Raw genomic sequence first — 24,296 nt, 5'->3', positions numbered from 1 at the left:
ATCATCTTCTAGTTTTTGAAAAGATTTTATCGATGCGTTTTTTGATAATCACGCAAAATAGCGTCTTTTCGACACGCTAGCATAGGGATCCCATGTTAAAGTACCGAACTTTGATTAATTATATTTCGGAAATGGTTTGGTTAAACTTCCTGAAATTTCTCACACATATGAAAAGTATTGTCAATAATATGTGGTTAAAATTTCAAGACCCTTTATCGATAGTCATTTTTTTGAGGGAACTTCCTTAAACTGACAAGTGAAGTAAATGAAAAACTATCGATTACAATAGTAAATTACCATTAATATTAATTATTTTTTGCTTCAATTTGTTTTGTGTAAAATGATTGAGTTGTTGAATATACTGATAAACAACCGATATTGAAATGATACTTTACGTTATTAGTTATAAAAATAATTAGAAATAATTTGAGTGTTGTAAGATTCAATAAAAGAGACAATTATGCATGTTATCATGAAAATGCGAGTAATTACCCAAATATATTTAAGTTTGCGAAAATAATTTATTGCTACAAATTTGAAAACTACACATGAGAAATTTTCGATTTAATTGAGATCTATAGATTTAACCAGTTTTTCTTTTATTCCTTACAGCAAATAATTTGATGCTTGCCGTTGAAATAAAAGGAGATTTTTTATAAGTCTATACCCTTTGACGTGTATCACACACTCATCAGCTTTACAAATATCCCATTTTATTTTTACAATTTATTTTTCTACATTATTATATTATTGTAATTGCTTAGAGTATCGTGCACGATCTACAACATTTTTGTTTTTTCTCAAGCTTGATTTTTTCGTTGCCTTATGTATCAGTATGTATATATTTAATAAATAAGCATGACAACAACAAGTTGTTATATTTCATAATCTATATTAACAATCATTTTCAATATAAAACGTACTTAATAGTAATGAATAGCGCGAAAATTCATACACAAGATCTACAGAGAACAAGCTGTCTTCTATACGAGTGCAACTTGTGAGCAAAATGTTTGTATACATAGATATTTGTATATTTTTTTAATAATATAGAACTGAATAACCTTTATAGATGTATATATTTAAAAAAACTGGAACGAATTTTTTTTCTCGTTTGTAACTACTTTTTTTATTTTGTTAAACAAGTGCATCGTCCCATTGCACACGCGTTCGCCGTCGTTGTTTTCGTTTTATTACGTCAGAACGCTTACTGTGCTGTCATATGATAGTTGTTGTTGGCACAAGGGTTAACTTTTGGTTGAAACTGACCCGACGAGATAGGTGGTATGGCTAACGGTAGATCTGCTGGCCTTAGATATTCTGACACGTCCCTTTGACTTAAAGGGTTAACCAGAGTCCTGTAGAGATTTTTGATGGCATGATGCTGGGGACTGCTGGTCAGTGTATTGTTCGTTATCGGCGAGGATTCGGTGGTCAGTGGCGGTGGTAAAGATGTCGTTTTTTCATATGATGTACCTAAAACAGAAAGCAACAATACAATTGAACAAAAGAACTTTTCTTGAAAGCACTTGCATATTGAATAACGATTTGAACTTGTTCAAGCATAATTTTTTAACATCATCTACAACTATTATCCAAATATGAGTGACGATGGTCAAAAGATAAATTGTTTTAAGTCCAAAATACATTTTTGTATGCAAGCAACATTTTAACTTTTCTTTATTACAGAGTACCTTAGATTAAAATAGGAACCTTTTTTGCTGTTTCTAATAAAGGCACGTGTTAACAAAATAATTTTTATGAATTATTGGTGAGGTGGTAAATATCTTGCTCATAAAAAATTTTCAATATGTAACATGTTTATGATGTTTTACTACATGATTAAAAATATTTCTTAACGCCTTCGCAGGGAGTGAGTTGAATATTTAACATTGGTATCATTAAAAGGTCTAATTAATTACTTACATTGGTTAAATTGCAAGAAAGAGTTATGACATTTGAATGTCGTAATAAAGTATTAGTGTTTTTATTAATGCAAAAAAGCTCATTCTCCATTAAAAAGAAGAAAAAGGTAATCATATGTAAGGGCCAATAGTCTATTAATTTCACCTATAAAAATATTCAATGACATTTTCAATTTTTTACTTGCTTATTGAAGAGTTAGATTATTTGTATTTTTAAAACATCTATAATAATGTTCAAAAGATACCACAGGAATGTTGAAATGGTGTAGAAATTTTTATCCTCGCTATAATCATTTTATTTATATGTTCATCCTTGTATGTAATGTAAAATTTATGATATAATTTTTTATTTAGAAGCCAACATAGAATTTAATTATATTTTATCTTAATCTTAACTATGATAAAATATTTAGTATTTTCTTCGGATGAGATGAAAATAAATCTTCTCGTATTTTTTAAAAATCTTCATTTTTATAGATTACGAAAAATAAAACTTTAAACTTTACGACAGAACTATTTAAGTATTGAAAGTAATACACTAAGATTTTTCTATTTTTATCATTGATCGAACTTGTTTTTTTCAAGATTTTGAAGTTTTATCGTTATGTTTCATTTTTTTCATTGTAGTATTTTTACCATGTTAAACAAAGAAATTACGATTATTTTGATAATAAATGGAAATTTTCAACTTATTTAATACATTTTAAATCAATCAAGTAACTCAACTAACTAGAATCGTTGTTGAAAAACTCAATAAAAGCAATCGATAAAATTAGAAAGAGTTAACATGATCAAAATACTCCGGTCAGAGTCCGGTCGAGTCATATCGTGCGATTAAGAAGAAACGTAACGATTTTCATCAATGTAGTCAAGTCAAGCACGATGCGATATTTATCGCTTCTTCTGTTTTTTATTACATCGGAATGAAAAAAAATATTTAAGTTTTTATTTGTCTGCGTGTGAGTGCATACATATAATAAGAACGCGTATATGGCATGAGAAGCTCAGCTCGCGACGCGAGGCATTTTCATTGGAAGAAGAATCATTATTTTGCGGCAAAAATCGTAAATAATATTTCATGTGCGCCACGGCAATATAGAAAATAAAGGCACTGCTCGGGAAGAAAACAGGCACAACAGTCTGGCAACAGCAGAGCGACGGTGGCGGCAATGGCAACGGCAGCAGCTACGGCAAGGATAAATAATTGCATCGTTTCGTTTCGAAAATGTTTTATTTCTCATTCTTCCTCACATTGTTAATTTTATGTCTCCGCTAAGCAAACTTTTACGATTGCTCGCGTTCACTCGCGCAAGTTCCATATACGCGCAAGGCGAGCTCTATGCCCTGTATATATATACGCGGCGCATACGTATATGTGTATACCATACTATGTGGTACCACGACGACGACGACGACAGACAGAGAGAGCGAGAGAGGCCCTTAACCAACGGCAATTTCATGTGCGCGCGCAGACACCACGCCCACACATCGGAGGCAAAAACGCATACTGCGGACTCTGTATATACAAGTCCACGCATTGCACCTACACACCAAAGCGCATACACTCGCGCGTATATGTCTCTGTGTACACGAGTCGAGCATATACGGCGGAGTAAGCGGCAACCGAGAGAGAGAATTAAGCGAAAAAATGCAAATAAAGCATCGTAAAGCGACAAATATGACCGAATAATAAAAAATTCGGAGTATGCGTGCTTCATTTGCATGCAATCACGCACGGGGGTAAACTCGAGCACGAAGAAATAAAGCAGTCAAAACTTTTACACGTTCATATTACTTGGCGTGAATTTCGCGTCGCAGTGCAGAAGCAACGAGAGTCATCACGCGCAGATAACAACGCGACGATGGGAAGTTTTGCGAGTTGCAAGGAAAAACAACGACCCGAACGAGCCTCAGGCCGTGAGCGCGTTGAGCGTCTGAAAGCGCGAGCTCTATCGAAAGAAATAAACCGAAGGTTAATACCAACAAATGACGAAGAACGTGATCTACGTCTTGGTGTGCATACTTATAGATCGCATATAGCGAAAGAGAAAAGAAAGAAAAGCATATAACGCGGTGGGCTAACATTAAAGGATAAAAAGAAGTCAAGGCTGAATTTTTTTCTCTATATATCTTGTTCATTTTCTATTGTGCAAGCCTGTAGTCTTGTCCTATACACATGCTTGTGTTCCGAGTCTGTGCGTGTGCGAGAGCGAGCGAGCGAGCTGCACATCGAGAGGGAGCCAAGCTCTCGCGAACTAGCCGACACTAAAATCCATTTTATGTCTTCCTCGTAAAGTCAGTCAAATGAAACCCCGGGACTTAGTTTTCATACGTGCCACTGCTGCAAACACACACACACACACACACATACAAACAGAGACTTATATATATATCTGCTCACACGTACGGGCACACGTACACACATTCTCACAAACACGCGAGCGAGACGGACTTGTTCGCGCAAAACTTATGAGCAAAAAGGGGGTAAGAGGCGGCTTCTATACTCGGACTGATTTCTTCGGGCGCTCGTATAAACTCTCTCCTGTACCTCGCGAGATTTTCAGTAGCATCGAATGCTTCGGGTTAAAATCAACTCTTAGGCCAGTGCCACACGGCGAACGCCCCGCTGCTCGAACCACCACATACGATATAAACAAGTCATTTCGCAAAGATTCTCGACTGCGCCTCGATGCTCGTGTATATATATGCGTGTGCCATCGTCACTGGAGTACAATATGATGCGTATATAGCCGAGTGCTCGCGCATTTATGTCTGATCGATATAAAATAATAAATTCAATGCGTTCTCTGTGTTGCAGGCATTACGCGCGCGAGCCAATAGTGGCTTTGTTAAAAGTTTTACGGTTTTTTCCTCCCACATATATATCGCGCGCGAATATCCAAGTAAATATGCACATATATCACTAGCATAATATAAGAGACTGCGACGCTGCCAAAGCTCGTGAAAGCTCGACACGATGAAATTGTCTAAGATCCTATACGTTATCGACGATGACTTATCGAGTAATCCGCGTTGTGATCAATTACTGGCCCAAACGAACCTTAAAATTGTATGTAATGTTTTTATCGCATATTACTTATATGAAGAATAATTTTTTTTTCTAAATTAGCATTATTGTCTCTTTTAGTATTTTATTTGAATATGCATTAGCTACAACAATGATCAATTTCGGTCATTTTTGTAAGATTCAGTTACGAAAATTGGCTCTATCAAGTCATAATTGCAGCTTGATATTGAGCATCATGCTATTTTTATTCATCTTAATTTAATTGATATCACTCCCTCTCGGTCTCTAAGTTTTAACTATGTAGAAAATATTAAATTGTCTTATTTTCATATGCTTATCCAGTTAAATCATTTAGTGAATCAATAAAACTTCTTTCTTATTTATTGTACAATCGTTCATGAGCGTATGAAATATTATGGTTTGTTCAAACTTGTATGCCATTGTAAGACTGTATTCTATGGTTGTGCAGTCACTAGCACAATTTTACCAGGCTGGCCTCTGATTATATGCGAGCACATATAACAACTTCTTCATCAAGATCATCAGTAGCTCACGTATACACGCATAAACACATAAAGACACAATACGAGGTATAAGTTATAGAGGCATAATGTTTAAACGCGTCGCTTTATATAAAGAAAAACCAGAGAGACCACACAACAGCAGTCTGGTATATGCGTATATATTACAATGAAAAAAGTACATGCGAAACGCGTAAAAAGTTACGAGGTTTGATGAATCTTCGCCGCGGCCATTATGTATTCTTTTTATTTCGCTGCATGATGCATAACGGCTACAATTATAGTGATATTAATTTTAATTTTCTTCGTTATTGCGTTATATATGTTTCGTCATGAAAGAGCAATGGTGGATTGCGATTATTCGTCATTCGGCTCGTAAAATCAGCCTCTTCCGAATCGCAAGCGAGCTCCGGAGCAATATTTATCCATATGCAAAATTAGAGAAACTTTTCAAAGTTTGCAGCAGCGAAATCTGTTAGAGACAAACGAATATTATAACGTTTAACGTTCCTTACGATTAGTTTATTACGTTACAAAAGTATGTTTGGACTAAACATTTAGCTGCTGCGATTCGGAAGCTCTCGATATTGTAGCCACGAATTGTATAAATAAATGCAATAGGTGTTTATGTCTTCCATGCGCTCCTTTTCTCGCTTTCTCGCTGGTCGCGAAGGCGCGCGGGGGGAAACTAGACCTCGAGTATAAAAGCTCCATCTTAAAAGCGCTTTATTATCCACGCCGAGGCTGCGATGTCGCGCTCGATCTCGCTTCGCGCATCCTACATAAAGTCTCTCTTCAACGAGCCTGTGTATCCACGGGCGCGTATTTACGAGCGGTAGCGTACTACGGGTACGTATCATATGCTGCGCCACTATCCAGGAGTCGAGGCTATTCAACGACCCCGCGGAGACCTTTTCTCGCCGCGTCTCTTTCATTCTCCGCGCGCATGAGAATGAGGCTTTCGTGTCATTTGAACGTCATTTCGAATCGTAAAACGATCCGTTCGAAACGATCGACGCGAGCAAGTTATAACTATTTCACTTATTCCTGCCATGCAGATATATACGCGTAATGGGCTGCGTATAATACACATCGAGAGCGAGAACGATGCGCGCGTTCGAAGATACGAGGCCAAGCAATGAAATGGTCCTTTTCTTCACGGGGAGTGCTATACTATGTGAAAATTGTCCAATTTACTCGATGATAATAATTTCCAGCTACTAAAAAATTGTTTTTATAGATTGATAATGAGACAAACTTCGAGAGAAAGTAGTTTACAAGCGATTCATGAAATTTTATGTACGATCTTGTCCCAGTGATCACGAAGCGTAAGAAACATTGAAAACGTGAGAACATTCGAAAAAGTGATTGGCCACCCGGTGCCATAACAATGAGGTGATATCTAGCAATAAAAAATCTTCAAAGGAAGAAATCAATCGCGGGTCATGGTGCGCGACACTTTACTAGTAGTAAAATCCATCCCAAATATGTGTATAGGTAAACGCTTTGGCAGGTATGCGCACTTTACCACCCTCGCATCATTACCAGCATCGGCGATGAAAGTATAGAAATTCAACACAAGCGATTTTTAAACGATCTCTCGTACGAGCCAAATAGCTTATTATAACGCTCTACTACTAGCCCTTTTTATGGCTACTTTCTCACCTTTTCCCGCCTATAACGTCAACGCATGCAGCGCGCGCATATATATATGGAAGATTATCCATTCTGTTTCGTATATGATTTTTACGAGCGCACTCGTAGGCTCGCAGGCGATATACACACACAGACAGACGCACGACAGTAAAAGGTAAAGAAGAGAATCGAAGCTTCAAAATCGCGTCTATGCTCCTTCCTGGATTTACGTACCTTTACCTATTCGCCTTTACAAGGTATAAGTAGACAAACGTGTACACATTCACTTTGACTGGTGTTACAGCGTAACAAATTTTATAATGCAACAAAAGAGCCGTACGCATACACACACTCGCACGCACGAGTCCAATCGTAAAAATCGGTCTCTCTCTCTCTCTCTCTCTTTCCCTCTTGCTCGCGACTCGCGCTCATAGCGGTAATATCATAGTAGAGTCCTTTTGCATATGTATGTATGGCTATAAAAAAGCTTCAATGCGCGTATATAAGCGCTTAAACGTAGAAACGCCACGCGATGAAAGAAGTACGGGCGCGTAAGGCGTATCAACGCCTCGATGTCGAAGAAAAGCTTTACGATTCGTTTATTTTTTTGAAAAATCCCTGCGTGCGACGCGCATCGAGGCCTCTACGCGCGGATATTACGAGCTGTGGCGGCTCTCTCGCAAACAGATACGTGTACATAAATTAAACTTTTGATCGGCTAGGCCAGATGAAAAAAAAATGAGTACTTATACGCGCTGCAGCGCATTTGATAAAGTCACAGCCAGGCGCGCTCGAGGCGAGTTAGTGGCGCGTTGTCTATTTTCGTGATCGCGATCGTAATTCATAGCTCGTCAGTCGCTCTTTTCTACTTTATACTTTATTCGGCTGATTTCGAGCGTGGAGCGCGAGCGTCGAGAAATATTTTCTTTGTATATTATTGATATAACTTCTCTGAAAGTCTATAAAATTGCTTTACAGTTCCATTTGCTTATACCGCGCGCTCCACCACAAGCTCGAGCTCCTCCCCCTTTTTTCCTAAATCTCGAATGACAAGCCTTTCTCCTTATCTCTCTCTCTCTCTCTCTTTCTCTCTTTTTCTCCGTCTCTCGTTCTCTTTCTTTCCTACGCAACATCCCAGATATGCATACTTTGGCTGGCTCTCTCGAAAACATATTTTCTAACGTTCATTACTTTGAAATGATAATCGCTTTGTTTTGCATATAACACCGAGCGCGATTGTCAGCGGCAGCCAGAGAGGGGAGGGCGAGGGTAGGAAGAGACGCGCAAGGCAGGGTATACGCGAGACGCACTTGTGTATCGACATCCGAGACGGACTTCCGTTGGCTTGCATTACCGTGTAACCACACGCGGACATGCATGCATTTTTATCAGCGATTCGCGGGCGAGCAGCAGCGCGCGGTTATCGCCACGACTCCGAGCGATGGTTACACACACGACTACTCACACACGCACGATCGATCGTCTCGTGTATGCACATGCACATGTGAGTTTATTCGCGTACACAGAAAGCAATCGTCGACCCACAGAAGCTCGGTCTTTTTTTGTCTGAGTTGCTTCTGCTGCTGCTACTGCTTCGTGTAATAACGAGCGCAGAGGAACGCGTAAGTGAGCATGGCGAACAAGTCTCGATGATTTTACGCTCTACATATTATTATAAAAAAATTCGCTCGTCCGCCTCTCATCGATTGCGTTGCGTTGCGTTGCGTTCGGCCGTCACTGCGCGCGGCTAAAACTTCTCGCCAACTCTGCGTCTGTATAATTACAAAGTCATAAAAGTCCAATCGAAGGGCCGTCCTCTCTTCGTTCTCGGTATATAGCTCTCTCTTTAAAATATGCTCACTTGGCCAATGATCGCGACCATGGGGTGCCTCGTAAAATTATGATTTACAGTAACCCTAGGTATAAATACGCGGCTCCGCTCGCAGCTCGGCGGCTTTATCGTTTACCGCGATACTTGTAGATATTCTTTCGTCTTATTCCAAACGTCTCGTGCACGAACGTGAATATATATAGCCCTCTCCCTCTCGGTCTTTCTCCTGGTTCTGCTACCTTCTCCGGGAATACGTTTTTTTCTCATCGTAATCATCGTTTCGTTAATTTATAATATGCGTTCGCGCACAAGCTCGAGTAGCGCTACGACTCTCGGTTGCGTTCTTACGTGCTCGGCCCGCGCGTACGTATGTATATAAAGCTCGAGCTATACGTACTTGTGCATGCACAAGTACACCGCGAACGAGTGTGAGAAAACGATAATGATTTACCTTTCGCTCGCTCACGCCTGTTCAAATAAAGAATCGCTCGGGCGCGCGAGTACACTTGAGAGCGAACGTGCAGCGCTGCTCGCTATATAGGCTGTGTGCCGTGCAGTGCCGTGCAGTAAGCTGTCTCACGCGCGCTCGAGCGAGATGCGTGAGGATTGACGAGTTGTCAGAGGCAAATCAGTTTGGCCCGGATGCTCTGGCCTCGAGGTGAGAGAGCTCCGCAGGCTGCAGCACAGCATCGCCGAGCCTATATATATACGGATCTTTATAAACCGCTTCGCAGCCGCAGCCCCGTCGCGACTGCAGCTTTATAACCTGCCTATGTCGTGCGCAACGTATATACATACATACCGGGCGCTGCAGTGGAACTCGCGCAACGGAGGAAATACTACGTTTTAGATAACAGCCTCTCATGACTACGTTTAACATGTTTCGCGTAATCTAAGTTTCTGTCTTATTCGTTTGTTCGACTTCTGTGCGCTGCAGCCCGAGCGAGCGAGGAATAAAAGTACCATATTTAGCGCAGCACGCGAGTTTTGCGATCCACGCACGACATACATGTATTAAATAATCAAGTGTCACTTTTGAATCGACGTAAAAATTTTGAAACTTGTATAATTGCAAAATCCACAATATATATATTCCGGCACCTGTGTGTATGTGTGTTTTGCATCGGATATAAAACATAATTATGAATGTCACGCGAGTATACTGCTGATATTAACTATCTTATTCCCAATCGTCGAAAGTATCGGCATCCGTTTTACCGCTGGAAGTATCTCGCGAGTAATTGCAGACGCGCAACACACACAGACACATATACATGAGTGTTGGATTATACAAAAAATAAAAATAATCATCGAGAGAAATGTTGAATTCCCTAACAAGCAGATTATATTGATTGCTATTATCGCCAACCACCGGTAAATAGTCGGAAAATTTATGAGGACGAACAATTCAAAGAAAAGGCATAACTGGATTTATTACTGAGAAATCACAAAGTACACACTTATAAATGTACTGAAATTCTTCGTAGCGTCATATGTATAATAGAAGGACGTTGGCAGTGCCGACAACTGTAATACTTACTTGGGTTATTTTCTCAACTAATAAGAGACCTTGAATATACAATGCCAGAAAAATTGGTATTGCCAACACTTTTCCGCAGAAGCACCAAAGAATGTCCTATTGGCAACCTCCGGGTATATAACTGCAATGAATGCACACGAACACATCGCACACTCACACACAGAGTCACATGTACACATGAACACTTGTCTCGGAAGACAATTTATGTGAGATTGAAATAAAATATAATAAAAAGCCATTCAATGAAAATCCCATAAAAGACCCTTGACTCGAATGTTAAATTTTACGCGTTTTCTCGTAAAACGAAAAAATTTATCGCTCGTATGTCAAAAGTCTTTCTCAAAAATGAATAAATTAATGGGCCGTCGGGATTAAGTATATACGAAATATTTGATGCGTTAGCTCTAGAATAGAGAAATTAATTTTACTACCTTATTTATGGAAAAATTCAAATACAAAGTTGCTCATTTTTTTTCAACGTACTAAAAAAAAGAGTTTTCAAGGAAAGCTCTACTCCATTGAGTATGCAATAAAAAAATGTTGCAACCACCTCATAACTTTTTACTCAAAAATTAAAATTTGGAATATATGGTTCGAAAGGTGAATATTTCTTGAATCTATAAATTAGTATTTTTATATCGATCAATGTATATAATTGTATGATAATATAAAAAAACATACAATTATTTGAATGACGAATAACAATTGAAAGCTTCAATCTTGACAGGTTTTTCATTACGTTCATATCTGACAATAAAGAGCAGCGACCGGCAAACCAACGTTAAGCAGAAATAGTTTACTTGCAGTCTAAAACTTGAGAAAAGTAATAAAATATTCTTTTGATAGAGAAGAAGAAGAAGAAGAAAACGAAGATTCACAGATACTTGAAATATCAAGTGAGCGTAAAAGGTAGGGAAAAAAAAGATGCTTTAAAGCTTTACTCCCGACGATGACGATATGATGCGGCGCTGCTGCTAACGTCGCGCTTCGTGGTTTTCGCGGCTATATTTTCTCTACTATCCCCTCTCGGAGGTTTTAGTACTCCCCACTCGGAGCCGTGCAACATGCACACACACGCATATATGAACTCGTAAAAGAAGTTAAACCGATAAAACTTCTCAAGCTGAGTAGAGTGCGAAAACTGCGTGTGTAATGGATGCGTATACTTGTGTATTAAAAACATAAGAGAGAGAAACAGCCAGAACGAGAAAGAGAGAGAGAGAGAGAGAAAAAAAACAGAACCACCCTTATAAATATCAATCGATCTATCAAACTATAAAAGTCAATTCTTTTTCTTTTTGCTTATAGCACGAACGACAACAAGTACAGTGCCGAAGGAAAGCAGACGAAATATAACTACTTTAGACTAGACGATAGACACTATTTTATAAATACATAGTCTGCAAATGATACGATCGTAACATGAGAGTCTTGCTTGAGTTCGCCTCGATGTCTTTGCTCTCTTTGTTGTGCCAATGTTGTATAAGTTGCACTTGAGAGTTTCTGGCACGTGGTGATAGATCATTACGAGGAATCTCTCGACAAACACGATTAATTGATTTTTGGTGATTTGAGATTTCATTCATTAATAAATACATTTTAAATAGACTATCAAGATTTCAATCGTTTTGTTCGTTTTGAGACAGTAACAATTATTGAGTTTAAATTTTATTAGGTTTGCTTCTTTATTATTTAAATATTTATAGTTCACGACATTTAAATAATATAAAACAATAAATTAGTATCCAGAGATAATTAAACATAACTGAATTGATTTATTAGTAAAAAGTCGTTTGAAAAAAACAATAAGGCAAAGATCATCCCGTCATACATTATGTTTTCATTTTGATATGGGGCGAATCATGATAGATGCCCCAGCGGTGTGCGCGAGTGCTCAAAACAGCCAAATCACGCAGTTTTTGACTCGCTGTACGAACTTCATATTCCATCTGGAAAAAAGCACGGGTAAGTGATTTCGATGTGTTTTTTCCTCAGCTTTTTAGTGGTGCAATTAGTTTTTGGAAAATTAGTTTTTTTGAAAAGATAAATTAACTTTTTTGATTGATAGTTTTATTATTTTCGTTCAATTCGCGAAACAAAGCAACTTTTCCACGTTATGAATATGATTTTTGACATATATCAAATTTTAATTCCTCATCAAATTTTACATAAAAATTACGTTTCAATAATTTTTTCATATTCCCCATTGTAAAGCAGAATAAAATATGAAAAATCAAATTCCAACTCTGATCCAAGAGGGGGGACAGTTGACGCGATATAGCCCATATACATTTTCTTTTAATTTGAAAAGTAAGCAGTTTCGTCAATCTTTTGCTTTAATATACATGCGCTTTTTGTAATTTTTCTGGATTCAAGTGTATATTGGCCAATCTTGTTGAAGAGATTAAAAATGTTTTTGCAAAACACTTTAGAATTAATACTTTTTCTACCTCATAAATACTGAATAAGATGGTAACTTAAAACATTCTAGTGTCAAAAATGTTGCCACTACATTTTTATAATCTACGATCTATAGAGCATAATTAAAATTCCCGACTTTAAACACATACCGTTCGTGGTTTAAACCACAAGCACACATGTTTCGGTCCACGCGACACGAGCATTTTCAAAATTGATCTATCCTCTCTTTCATTTTATCTTTCATCCAGCTTTTTATGCTACACTTTATCCAACAAGTTAAGCGCATAAACTAGCTCGGGAGTGTACGCGCGCAAGGCTGAGCTATCGCGACCGCAAGAGTTGTGAACTTGTATAGAGAAAGAGGGACTCTGCGTAAGTATATACGCATTCGAGCACGTATTTTTTCTTCCTTCTTTTTTCTCTTCTCGACGTTTTTCACCCCGTGATGCAGCTACTGCGATCGTAAAATCAGTGTGGCTTTTTATACATGCCCGTACCAATGCGAAAAGCTATAAAACTTTAGCTGCTAGCATCTCATGACGAGAGAGAAAAAGAGAGGAGAGAAAGAGAGAGGGAGAGAGAAATAAAAAAAAAGCAAGCAATTGATCTACTTGTAGTTTGGGGTCTAAGAAAACGGTGACGAGTATGAAAAGTATTGGACGAGAGTTTCTGCGTTTTTTCTTCCAATGTTTTAAAAAGATTAGAGATTCTCTTTTACAGTTACATTCATAATTCATAGGTACCACTTAAAAAATTGTTAATCAATTTAAATTCTGGTTGTTTCTAAAATTGGTTTGAAGCTCATGAATCTTTTCAAAACTGAAACAATTTTTAGTAATTTTTTTAATTTTATTGGTTTTCATTTTTTTTCATTTCTTATAAAATCATTCAAAAGTAACATGTGCTTTCATGTAGAAGTAATTTTTAAGTGTCAAACATTTTTGTGTTAAAATTTCGTTGTTTGACAAATTTTTTAAAAATTTTAATCTCGCTGATGTACGATCTCATCTGTCAAATCCTATACGAAATCTCAACTCGCGCTATCATAAACTCAATCGGCTTCTAAAGTTATTTTTCGTAATCACCCGTACACAATAACAGGCTTGTTTCTTTATTCTTTTGCTTTTTCTTTCTGTTTCTCCAAGTCGAGTCAATAAAAGCATGAGTCAAGTATCCATTGTTTACCGACACATTCGCGCTGCGCTCAGAAATGTTAAATGCAAAAATATATATAACGCATCTCTCGCGCGAAGCGCAGCGTGTCGAGCTCTCCGCGAGCGGGTAGCTTATATATCATCGTACGTATTGCACCACATATACTACTGATTGACAAAAACACTTTTTACAACTTTGCCGTTGCTTTGGCGCTGTGTGGTGTGTGTATACGACATATCGCTCGTTGCGGCCGCATACACGCTGGGATTTTCTTCGAGAATGTGTCACGCGTTCGTCGAGCAGGCCGATACTCTCGCACGCAGCACAGCAGCGCGGTTATAAAGTAGTCGTTAATCTTTTCAAACGAGTTTACATGTATACGTGTGTTGCTGCGTTTGTTACTCGAGCCAAATCCACGACGACGACGTTGCCTGGGGGATAATAATTACAAGCCGTGTGTGTGCGCGAGAGCAAGAGGGTTTACATACACATATATTTGAATTCTCTTCATAAATGTTTACCAAAATACGCCCAGATTTGACTGAGAAACCTTTCATTAGTAAGTGTGTGTATGCATTCCCTTCCGTACATCATGCTATACGCGCCGTCGCGTACGTACGCGCGCAACCGAGAAGATGACGCAAAATTGCAGAAATAAGTATACAAAATCGTGTAAGAAAGAGAAAAAGAGACAGAAGCGAAATAATACGAGAGCAAAGGAGCACGAGGAGAAGAGAGCGTATGCAACTATTCATGCCCGTCGCGGAGAAAATCGTATTCAGCCGATCGTAGATCGTACCTGGCCCGGCTATATTTTCGCGCGACAACGACTTTAACTATCGATGTTGGACGACGGTCGTATAATACGCGCGCTCGCATATAAAATACATTTTTTTTAATATAAAAATGCGACAACTGCGTCTTGCACGACGTTCGCGAGAAGAGAGTGAAAGAGAGAGAGAGAGAGAAACGAAACTTTTCCGTCGAGCATAACACACGCGCGCCGCACGTGTAGTCAGACGCGGCGAGAGCTCGTAATATTCGAGACAAATTCCCCTCTGTACATACGCAAACAAGCATTTCCTTATGTATTATTATATATGTACAGAAGAAGAGGATATATACCCGGTGCGTAGTATAACCACCCTTGATCTATCGCTTCTTACGGACTCGCACTTTTACGATCTAGCTTCGGCTTTTATTATATTTTCGCGCGCGTATGCTTTTTCCACGCCGTTTGTGTAATGCAGCAGCAGCTATATACGCGGTGACTATACACAGACAGACAGACAGACATAGACACGAAGACATTCACGCATTATAATATCAAATGCTGCCTTTTAAATCTCCTAATGCACCCGGGTGACTCGTTGCCCGAGGTCTTTTTCAAGACGCGCGAGCATCAACGATCGCCACATTTTCCATCTTAACTTTCAGCCGAGTGATTATTATGGACGATATGTAAGTGCAATGCCATTCGGCGAATGAATCATCTATCGCTTTTACCGGATATACCCATCAACTTTCTGTGCCTCTGCCTTGTGCTGAATCGAACTGCTTGCATGTTTTTTTTTATGTTGTTGTTATTGTTCCGGTTAAAATCGCAGATAGCCGCGCGCTCTTAATGCGCTCGATAAAGAATAAATATTTCGCATGAATTTCGTAATCGTCGTATACAATGCGACGAAATGGATTAAAATTCAATATTAAAAATATGCGCACTTAGTATTTATGGCATGTTGCTGCGCCAAAGTAATCTACATCTGAATGCGATATAGACATTCCGTCAAAGCATGTATACGCATACGAACCGAAGACGATAAATCGGGGTAAATAAACGAGGATTGCGATCATCTTTCATACAATGTTTACGCGCTCGGACGTTTTGAAGATTCGACTGAAAAAATAACCTAATCGGGCGCAGATAAAATCGACCATCCCATCTTTATTGCAATTTAAACTGGAATATAAGATCTTCAAAGGCGAAAAACAGTCTTTGATAATTACGCCAAAAGTTGAAGAGTCTCCACCCCTAACAAGGAGCTCAAAGTGGATTCAACGCACAAAACCGTCAAAAAAGCAATAATCATCATATGCGTAATAATATGTTAGCTTGTCTTATTTTGAGTCCTCGCATGGGTCTTCGTCGCCACCTTTTACCTCATTAAGAATACTACGGAAATAATCAAAATTGTTTTTGTGTAAGAGCTTCGCGTACAAGCCGACGAGTTTCGTAAATGGAAAAAAAAATTTTTTACGAGCAGCCGAGATGGAGCTCTAATTGAAGAGTCTTTATAGGCAAGACCCAATATCTGCGCCGAGTTGACAAAAAAGAAAACATATCGTGTTTTAATATTTAAAACAAATTGGATGATAGGCTATCGCGCGACAACGATTCGAGCTGCAAGCAAAAATTTTCGTGTTTTTAGAGCTATATTTAGCTGTCGATGGCGTAAGAAAACGTTGCTTGTATATAATGTAGTATTTGTCCACGCTTACATATGTGTATTTAATTACAAGTAACGCGTTGTATTCTTTGTTGCTCTCTCTCTCTCTCTCTCCCTCACTGTATACATGTACGCTTACGAGCAAGGCAAAATGCATACTCACTCGGCGCATGCTGCGGAGTTTCTCGTAAAAGCTTATTTGGCGAATGGCTTTTCGTTATACGATCCCGGGGCTCGGAGACGAGAGCCCGTATTATATGTTTGCTCACGTACGTGTATGCTTAATGAAGAGTTAGATTTTACAGTTTCTGCTTTTCATTTGCTTCTACAACAATTGCGTGCATATGTATGTGTGCGCGAGACGACTTTCAATTGCTTACCCTGTATGCACGTTTTATATTTTTCAGCGTAGATTTTATAGTCCGATGCATAAACATTTTATCGCCTTTATGTTTTTTTCGCATAATTTATAGTTATTAGTTTGGCTTTGAGCGTTATTAGTTATTGTTGTTATTATGCTTTCTAGATGATCAACTTATTGACATGGGAATTGTTTTCTTCAAAATTCTATACCTTGAACAAGCTGATGAACCCATTTGAAATCAAAGTCGTCTTGGGTTAAGCTAGTTTATTATGAACGCAGATATACTTCAAACACAGCTTTTGCGATATCGTTGTATAAGTCTTTCCAACTAGAAAATTTTTTCTCATCTGTACTGTACGAAACGCACTTGAATCGATCGATTGTCAAATAAATATAACGGTTTTTCTGGAAAGCGTGAAAAGCTGCTACAAAAACAGACTTCTTACTTAAATAAACTAACAAGCTTCTCGTGTTTTATGCATAGAACAGTATGATTTTGTCCTTGGTAAGAAATTTCAATGAGAGTCGATAAAAAAATTTCTTTGAATTATTTCACGCATAAAAATTGTACTAACACTATATATCCACTTTTACACGAAGGCAGCATGGCATTGAATTTTCTTCTCACGAATTATTACGTGGCATCTTCGAATTATTTTTTGATTGCATCCAATTTGATGTATCGCAAAAAAAAAATTCTCGCGTGACGCGAGATTATACTAATTTCTAGGAATACTTTATACACATACGTGTCCGCGTGTGTGTATTAAATACAAACTGGTCATTCACTGCACAGAATGTCAAAATTATTATGTACTTATGTGTCTGTGCATGTATCGGTCGTAGCAGCAGCAGCAGCAGCAGCAGCAGCAGAAGCAACATCGAGAATCCTGCAGTGCCATAATATAATAGTTGTAAATGAGCGCTGCGTGAGCCAGGGCATTTTTACACAAAAAGTATCGCATGTGTGTATACACAGAAACGAAGAATGGCATTTTGTCGGCGTTGCTATAGCGAGCGAGCGAGCCGAGTGCGGCAAGACTTTTCGATTTATGTCTTTATTAGTAGAAAATCAGAAGCCGTGTACACCTTCCTCGGGTGAGCACGAGAGGGTTATTCGACTCTCTGAACTACCGATTACGTTTGCATATACATTTATGTACTTGTCGATCATAAGGTAGCAATCGTTAAAGTACAAGTCGTCGAGGAGCGACAGCTCGTGCCCGAGCAAAGTTTAATTCAATCAAAATAAAGAGCAATTTTATTCGAAGCTCGGAATTATATTTGTAACTCGCTATACGCTTCATGAGAGGACTCTTAAGCTAGCTAAAATCTTTTCTCGTCATCGTCTACGTCGTCGTCGTCGTCGTCGCAGTCGGTCGTCATGCACGCGCGAGCTGCACATAATGGTCACTCGTAAATTCGATACTTTATAGCGCATACGTGTGTAGCAGTGCACGAGTGTGCACACAGGCCAAGCTCGCTCGCTCGCTCGCTCGCACACACATGAGCAGCAACATTAACGCCATGCAATCCTCGAGCTGGCGGGCAGGCGCAATTACACTACGGCGCGATGTGTTCCATAGGTATTATAGTTCTCGTGCGCTGCTGCGCCTGTGTGCGTGCAGTACAGCAGCTCTGCTCGGCTCGGCTCGGCTCTGCAGGCCAACTTTGACCAAGTCAGAGCGCCGGTAAATTTTTCCTATTTTAAATCTGCATTTATATATACTCGCGTATATACATCAGAATTATTAGCCTCGTGTTTGCGAGGCGTGCGAGTATAAGTAAGCGTTTTCAAAGTAGCTCTCTGCGTCGGTGGCAGTGGACAAAAAGATTGATAAATGCGTTAAGCCCGCGCTCGTGTGCACGAGCGAGAGAAAGATGAGAGGAGGCTAAAATAGCAAGATAGCCGTTCTCCTTTTCTACCGCTGTACGATAATATAAGTCATTATAACTCGGCGTGCCAAGACTAATACGTTCGTTTACCGCTCGCCTCTCTCTCTCTCTCTCTCTCTCTCACGCACAAGAGATTCTGCAGTCAGTCCGAGTCGGTCTGTGCGCTAGAGGCACTTCTTTCTGGCTTCCGTCCCTTTTTCTTTATCGCTTCGCGCTCGAGAGAGAGAGAGAGAGAGAGAGCTCGAAACACAGTACGACCCAATATTATATATGATGTATCTCTTTTGGCTAATAGTGCAGTCTTCTATCTTGGCAACAGAGAAACGACGCATGCACGCCGCTTTATAAACGTCGAACAATTCGAGGCGCAGCAGCAAGTCGACACATATGCCTTGTAACAAACGTCCTTGACAATGTATTTCACTCATCGGATAGGTGCTCGCAATTTACCCACGCACGAATTCGCATGCCGAAACGTCTCTCTGCTTGGTTTGGCGCTCACGGCTCTCTCGACAGGCGCATACACGGAATCTATTATCGGATTAAAGAGAAATCTCCTCTAAAGTGTAGAGATCCAAATAAATTTATCGCGCACCCAAGTCTCGCACGTTGTTCGTCTTTCGCATCTCTGCTATGCTCTAGCCGTCGTCGTACGCTCATGATATTTGTACAAATTCGTCGGCTTTATTATTACTCTTAAGCGCCGATTGCCACCGCGTGCGTTCTCGGCTCGTCTCGGAAGACTCTGAATAAGATGTTGGTGCACCTTAGCTCTCTCTCTCTCTCTCTCTGTCTCTTCCTCTCTTTCTATTTCGCTGGCTCTCGTTCTCTCTTACATAATTCATCATTCATTTGATCGAAAATGGGATAAAGCCAACGAGCTCTGGCGATAAAAACTCTGTCTAGCGCAGCAATGTAGATAAGCTTGCGCGCGTAAATTTGAATGATTTGTGATTTAAATACACAAAATATATAGCGCAATCATCTATAAATGCCTCGCTCGTAGCACATCGGTGGCTCGTACACAGGCGCGTACGTACATGCATGCGCGCGTACCGCATGTCCGTTGATGTTTAACGATTTGAAATTACTTTTATGCGCGCTTGCGAGCTCGAGCTATGCGAATTCGCGATTACGACTTTCAATGACACGCCTATAAGGATGAGGAGAAAAAGCACATTATGCATCCAAGTTTTATATACTTTCGAACGAAAACTAATCTTTCAAGAGCCGAGGCTGCGCAGCTCGTTTATCCTCTCCTTTATTTCCTTTTTCAAATCTTTTATATGAGTGTTTTTGCGCACATTTACTCGAATCATAAGACGCGTTCATGTGCTCGAATTTGGAGGATAAATTTTTACTGATTGATAGTACTCGTTTCGGTAACAACTATACGATGCTAGATAGTCTGAGAGCCCTCTGACATATAAGATCATTTATTAATATTGTTAATTTAATTATTTATCGTGTAGACCGTTGGACATCGACGTAGATCTATGGCATCGTTTTTGACGATGAGAAGAAATTTCTAATGCATACGCCAACTCTCTAATGAACAAGAGAACAAATTTTTAAAACACTTCTGTAACAAGTGAGTCCTTCATATTCACAGTTACAATTCCCGAAACGAATGTAAAAAAGTCGTAAAATTCTGAAATAGTAGTTGCGAGACAGTAAATACGTGCAAGTTCTCTCGGCCCTTTTGATGATGTTCCCGGCAGATGCGAAAAGGAGACATTTAGTGTTTTAGAGGCTTCTGTACCGCAGATAGTTTGACGCTAACAAACATGCATAAACACGTGTGTGCTGCAGTGTATGGGTACGTATATGCAATATTGGCATTTTCATTACCTCTTAATGATATATTCTATGACTGCCATTCGTTTTTAACAAGAAAATGAGGATACGAAGAATGGGGTTTACGATCTATGTTCTTTTAATTGTTTTCTTTTATTATCTCGTGTTCCCTAATTAGATTTGTATAGTATTTAAATGCTTGTATTTTCATACTTTTGAATACAAGATTTCTCTCATGTTATAATCATAAACTTGGATAATTTTTTTTCACGATTGGCTCTCGGAGGATGTAAATAAAAAAATGTTATATCGAAGTAAATTAGGTATTGCAAAAAAAGACTCACCAGGGTCGGACGATGGCCGTTCGGGTGGGCTGTCAGGACTCGATGGTACCTTTGCAGACATCATGTGAGAGCTTGGATAAGGTAAAAGACTTAGACCTGCTGGCGTTGGCGGCGACGTCAAACCAACATAGGAAACTTGACCGACGTACATAGGACTACTTAGAGTACTCGAGGATCCCGTGTATCCTGGATAATAATACGGACTTCCAAACCTTGACGCTTTGAATTGCGCCATCTTATGAATATCATTATACGCTGACGAGAAGAAAAAATTATTGTAAAAAATCGTTACAGTCATCATTAGAAATGCATAGAGTTATCTAATAAAAGTGAGCCGCGATGTTGGTTCGTCCCTTACAACTCTGAATCGATCCGAAGATTTATTAGAATAAATGGTGGATTAAAAAATAAACTCGTTACATTGACTGAAAAAATTACGCTGACGATCTGATCTTTTCCTCGTTTCGAAGCGAGAAGAAGTGCATTGAAAATGTAGACTTTTTTTTGGTGAGCATACAAATTATGCGCCAAGGACAGAGTTTGTTCACGCCGCGCGTCCGAGACGCGCCGCACACCATGTGCCGTTGTGAAAAATGTTAATCACTCCGAGCGAGCGTAGCTATACGACTAGTATGACACGTTGCAATAGCCAACACTTTTTCATATTACTTTGACGCGCTCTGCGATTTCTTATACAACAGTCTCTGGCACGCGTTCATTATCAAGCTGTGCTTTTGCGCGTGATAACAGACTGATGTAATTAAACGTCCTGCGCGAGCAGAATTTAAAATGAGATGTGGTGTGCGTGAGTGTGTGCATTGAAGAAAAAAAATGCAAGCAGTTGATCGATAGCGTGCGGCTTCATCACCGCAGGTTTTCGATAAAAATGCCAATGTATATTTGACCGATGTTTAGGTGTTAATGATTCCATTTTAGATGTCCAGATGATTGGATTACAGTATCCGCACGTTGAGATCGTATATACACTCTCGCGCCGTCTGAGATTCGTCGCTCTGGCTTATTTACTCTGTGGTCACGTACAAACTTGACACTCCATCTTTCTTTGTTTCACGCGAGAATATTTACTCTTCGTACATTATAAATATATTATGTATGCCGCATACGAGCTTCAAATATATACCTATATATATTTTATATAAATACTCCTGTCCACATACTCACTCGCACACACGACTCACATTTACGCTCGCATAAGTATGTATGTATTCAAAGTCATATGTCCGGCAGTGATCGTTGCACTGTGATTAAACTTCTCACGCAAGTACATTATATGAAAGTCCCTGCATATCACGCGGAGTTATGACAGCTTATGGAATATCAAATTTAAAAAAAATAAATAATAAGATAAAGAGACTCGAAAGAAAAAATGAAGCACAATTTGGAAAAATTAGCTAAATAGAGCCGAATTCGCCCGGAAATATACGTACAACGAATAAAAAGAACGAAGAAACCAAGTTTAATTGCACTGAGGCAATAATATAAATGCGCCAATTACAGGTTATCAAAAGTTACTTTTTTCGCTCATTTTTACCTGTATAAATATGAAAATTTAGTCAGCATGTAACTTGTAAAACCATATCGGTTTGCAGCAATGTAAGTGCTCAGAAAAAAAATTATCGTGATGCCTGTGCTGTTGGGTGATTTTACAATATACAGATGTGAAATACATATTATACATGAAAAGAAGGAAGGTTGTTAAAGAAAAAAAGGCGGGCACCATCTGAAGGGAAAACGTCAGTTTCTTTGCGTTAATTACTTGCGCACTGACGTGACGTTGCCTGCTTATACGTGCATGGTGCGCGTACCGTGTGTACATATCCGTGTGCGAGCGCTTGCATCCTGAAAGAATATATTAACTGTGGCATTGATTGCTTTCCCGAAATGCTGCAGAGGATACAAAAAAAATGTGCATGCACGAAAAATCGTAACGGCGCAAAAATTGTAGATAATTATGCCCGCAGTATAATAAGTGCACTAACCATTATTCCGATTGCCCTTTGATGTTAACACTCGGTCTTAAAAATCTTTTTAAATACTCACGAACGAAAAGAACTGCTGATGCAAAATGCATACTGCATGTCCATGAGCTTATTATTGTGCATATAGCTTATGCGTGTATTAAAATTTGTGCATACAATTTATACATATAATGTATATTTGATGGAAAAGGCTCAAATAAATTAAAAATTCATCTCAACATTACTATTCATGAAGTTATTCACTTTTAAATTCATTTTTAAATTCATTATTAATTCATTATCATAAAAAAGTAGCTCACAGAAAAGATAGATTTCGTCTTGATTACATGCAATAAGGTTTACACAAGAATTACTTGAATAAGCATGAAAGGTTAACTTAATAAATGTTGTTGAGATTGTCAGTCCTTTTTTCTTATTCAAAAAAGTATGTCGATTAAAGTATTATTTTGAATAAATAAATTCATTCTTCCATTGCACGTGATTGAAAGAAAGTTTAATATGAAGATAAATTTTCAACGTATATGATTTGATTTTAGAGCTGTTATTTTATAATTGAATAATTTTTAATCAAACGTATCTCTCGAATTATAAAGCTTAGTTCTGTAGATAATTACATGTACCATAATGCACATAAGAAAAAAATTGAAAGGACAATTGTTTAAAGGTAAGATTAAAATAGGAGAGCATGTATAAAAAAATGATAGTGTTCTCAATTCACTTGTAAGACATTTTAACTTCTACAAAAAGGGTTTTATTCAATGTTATAAATTTCTTCATTCAAACTACATGAGGTTTTTGTTGATGAAAATGAAGAGTAAAATTGACATTGATCGGTTGATAACAAGGTGGACTGAGTAAATTTTTTCATTTGTTAATAATATTAGTTTTAATTTAGGGTAAATGTACCCATTACCGTGGATTTATTTTCGACCCGCGTTAGCGAAACCATAAATTAAAAAAAAAACGACTTTCTTATAGGTTTTTTACTTTTCACTTGAAGAATGAACATTTCTTTATGCAATGATGCATTCAAATTTCATTTATTAATGTACAATAATAACTAAAATTCAATTTATAAAAAAAAGGTAAATGTGGGCATTTCCGTGGGCCTGCACCTATTATCGTGCGTGTGTTATCGCGGATGTGCATATTACCGTGTGTGAATTATCGTGGGTATCGAAAAGGCTTTTACAGCCTCTTCGAGTGCTTCCAGGGCATAGTTTTTTTGTAATACTTTATTCTCTTTATTCCCAGTTGCCTTTTTTGACATGTTATCGACTTGTTACATCTTTTAATCAGTCAATAAATAGGTAGGCTAGAATCACATCAGTCAAAGCTAACGTCGCGGTAATCTTTAAAAAAAGGTTATGTTTACACTGCATTTGACCCACG

The 24,296-nt window shown here is 38.5% G+C and overlaps 1 protein-coding gene across 2 annotated transcripts in view; it reads right to left on the bottom strand.

The window, feature by feature from the left end:
* Window positions 1–501: 501 nt before the first annotated feature.
* Window positions 502–24,296, bottom strand: part of LOC106656335 — a 44,802-nt gene continuing 21,007 nt past the window's right edge. For both annotated transcript variants that reach the window (XM_014377271.2, XM_014377273.2), the window contains exons 5-6: window positions 20,905–21,159; window positions 502–1,476 (exon numbers count right to left, since the gene is read on the bottom strand). In XM_014377271.2, the coding sequence (XP_014232757.1) occupies window positions 1,208–1,476; window positions 20,905–21,159 (524 nt within the window). In that variant the 3' untranslated portion in view covers window positions 502–1,207. The remainder of the gene's footprint in view (window positions 1,477–20,904; window positions 21,160–24,296) is intronic.

This window comes from Trichogramma pretiosum, unplaced genomic scaffold (genome assembly GCF_000599845.2).
Source record: "Trichogramma pretiosum strain Unisexual culture from Peru unplaced genomic scaffold, Tpre_2.0 scaffold7, whole genome shotgun sequence".
Classification (NCBI taxonomy): domain Eukaryota; kingdom Metazoa; phylum Arthropoda; class Insecta; order Hymenoptera; family Trichogrammatidae; genus Trichogramma; species Trichogramma pretiosum.
The sequence above is the reverse complement of the archived record's forward strand: the minus strand, read 5'-3'. Positions and strand labels throughout refer to the sequence as shown.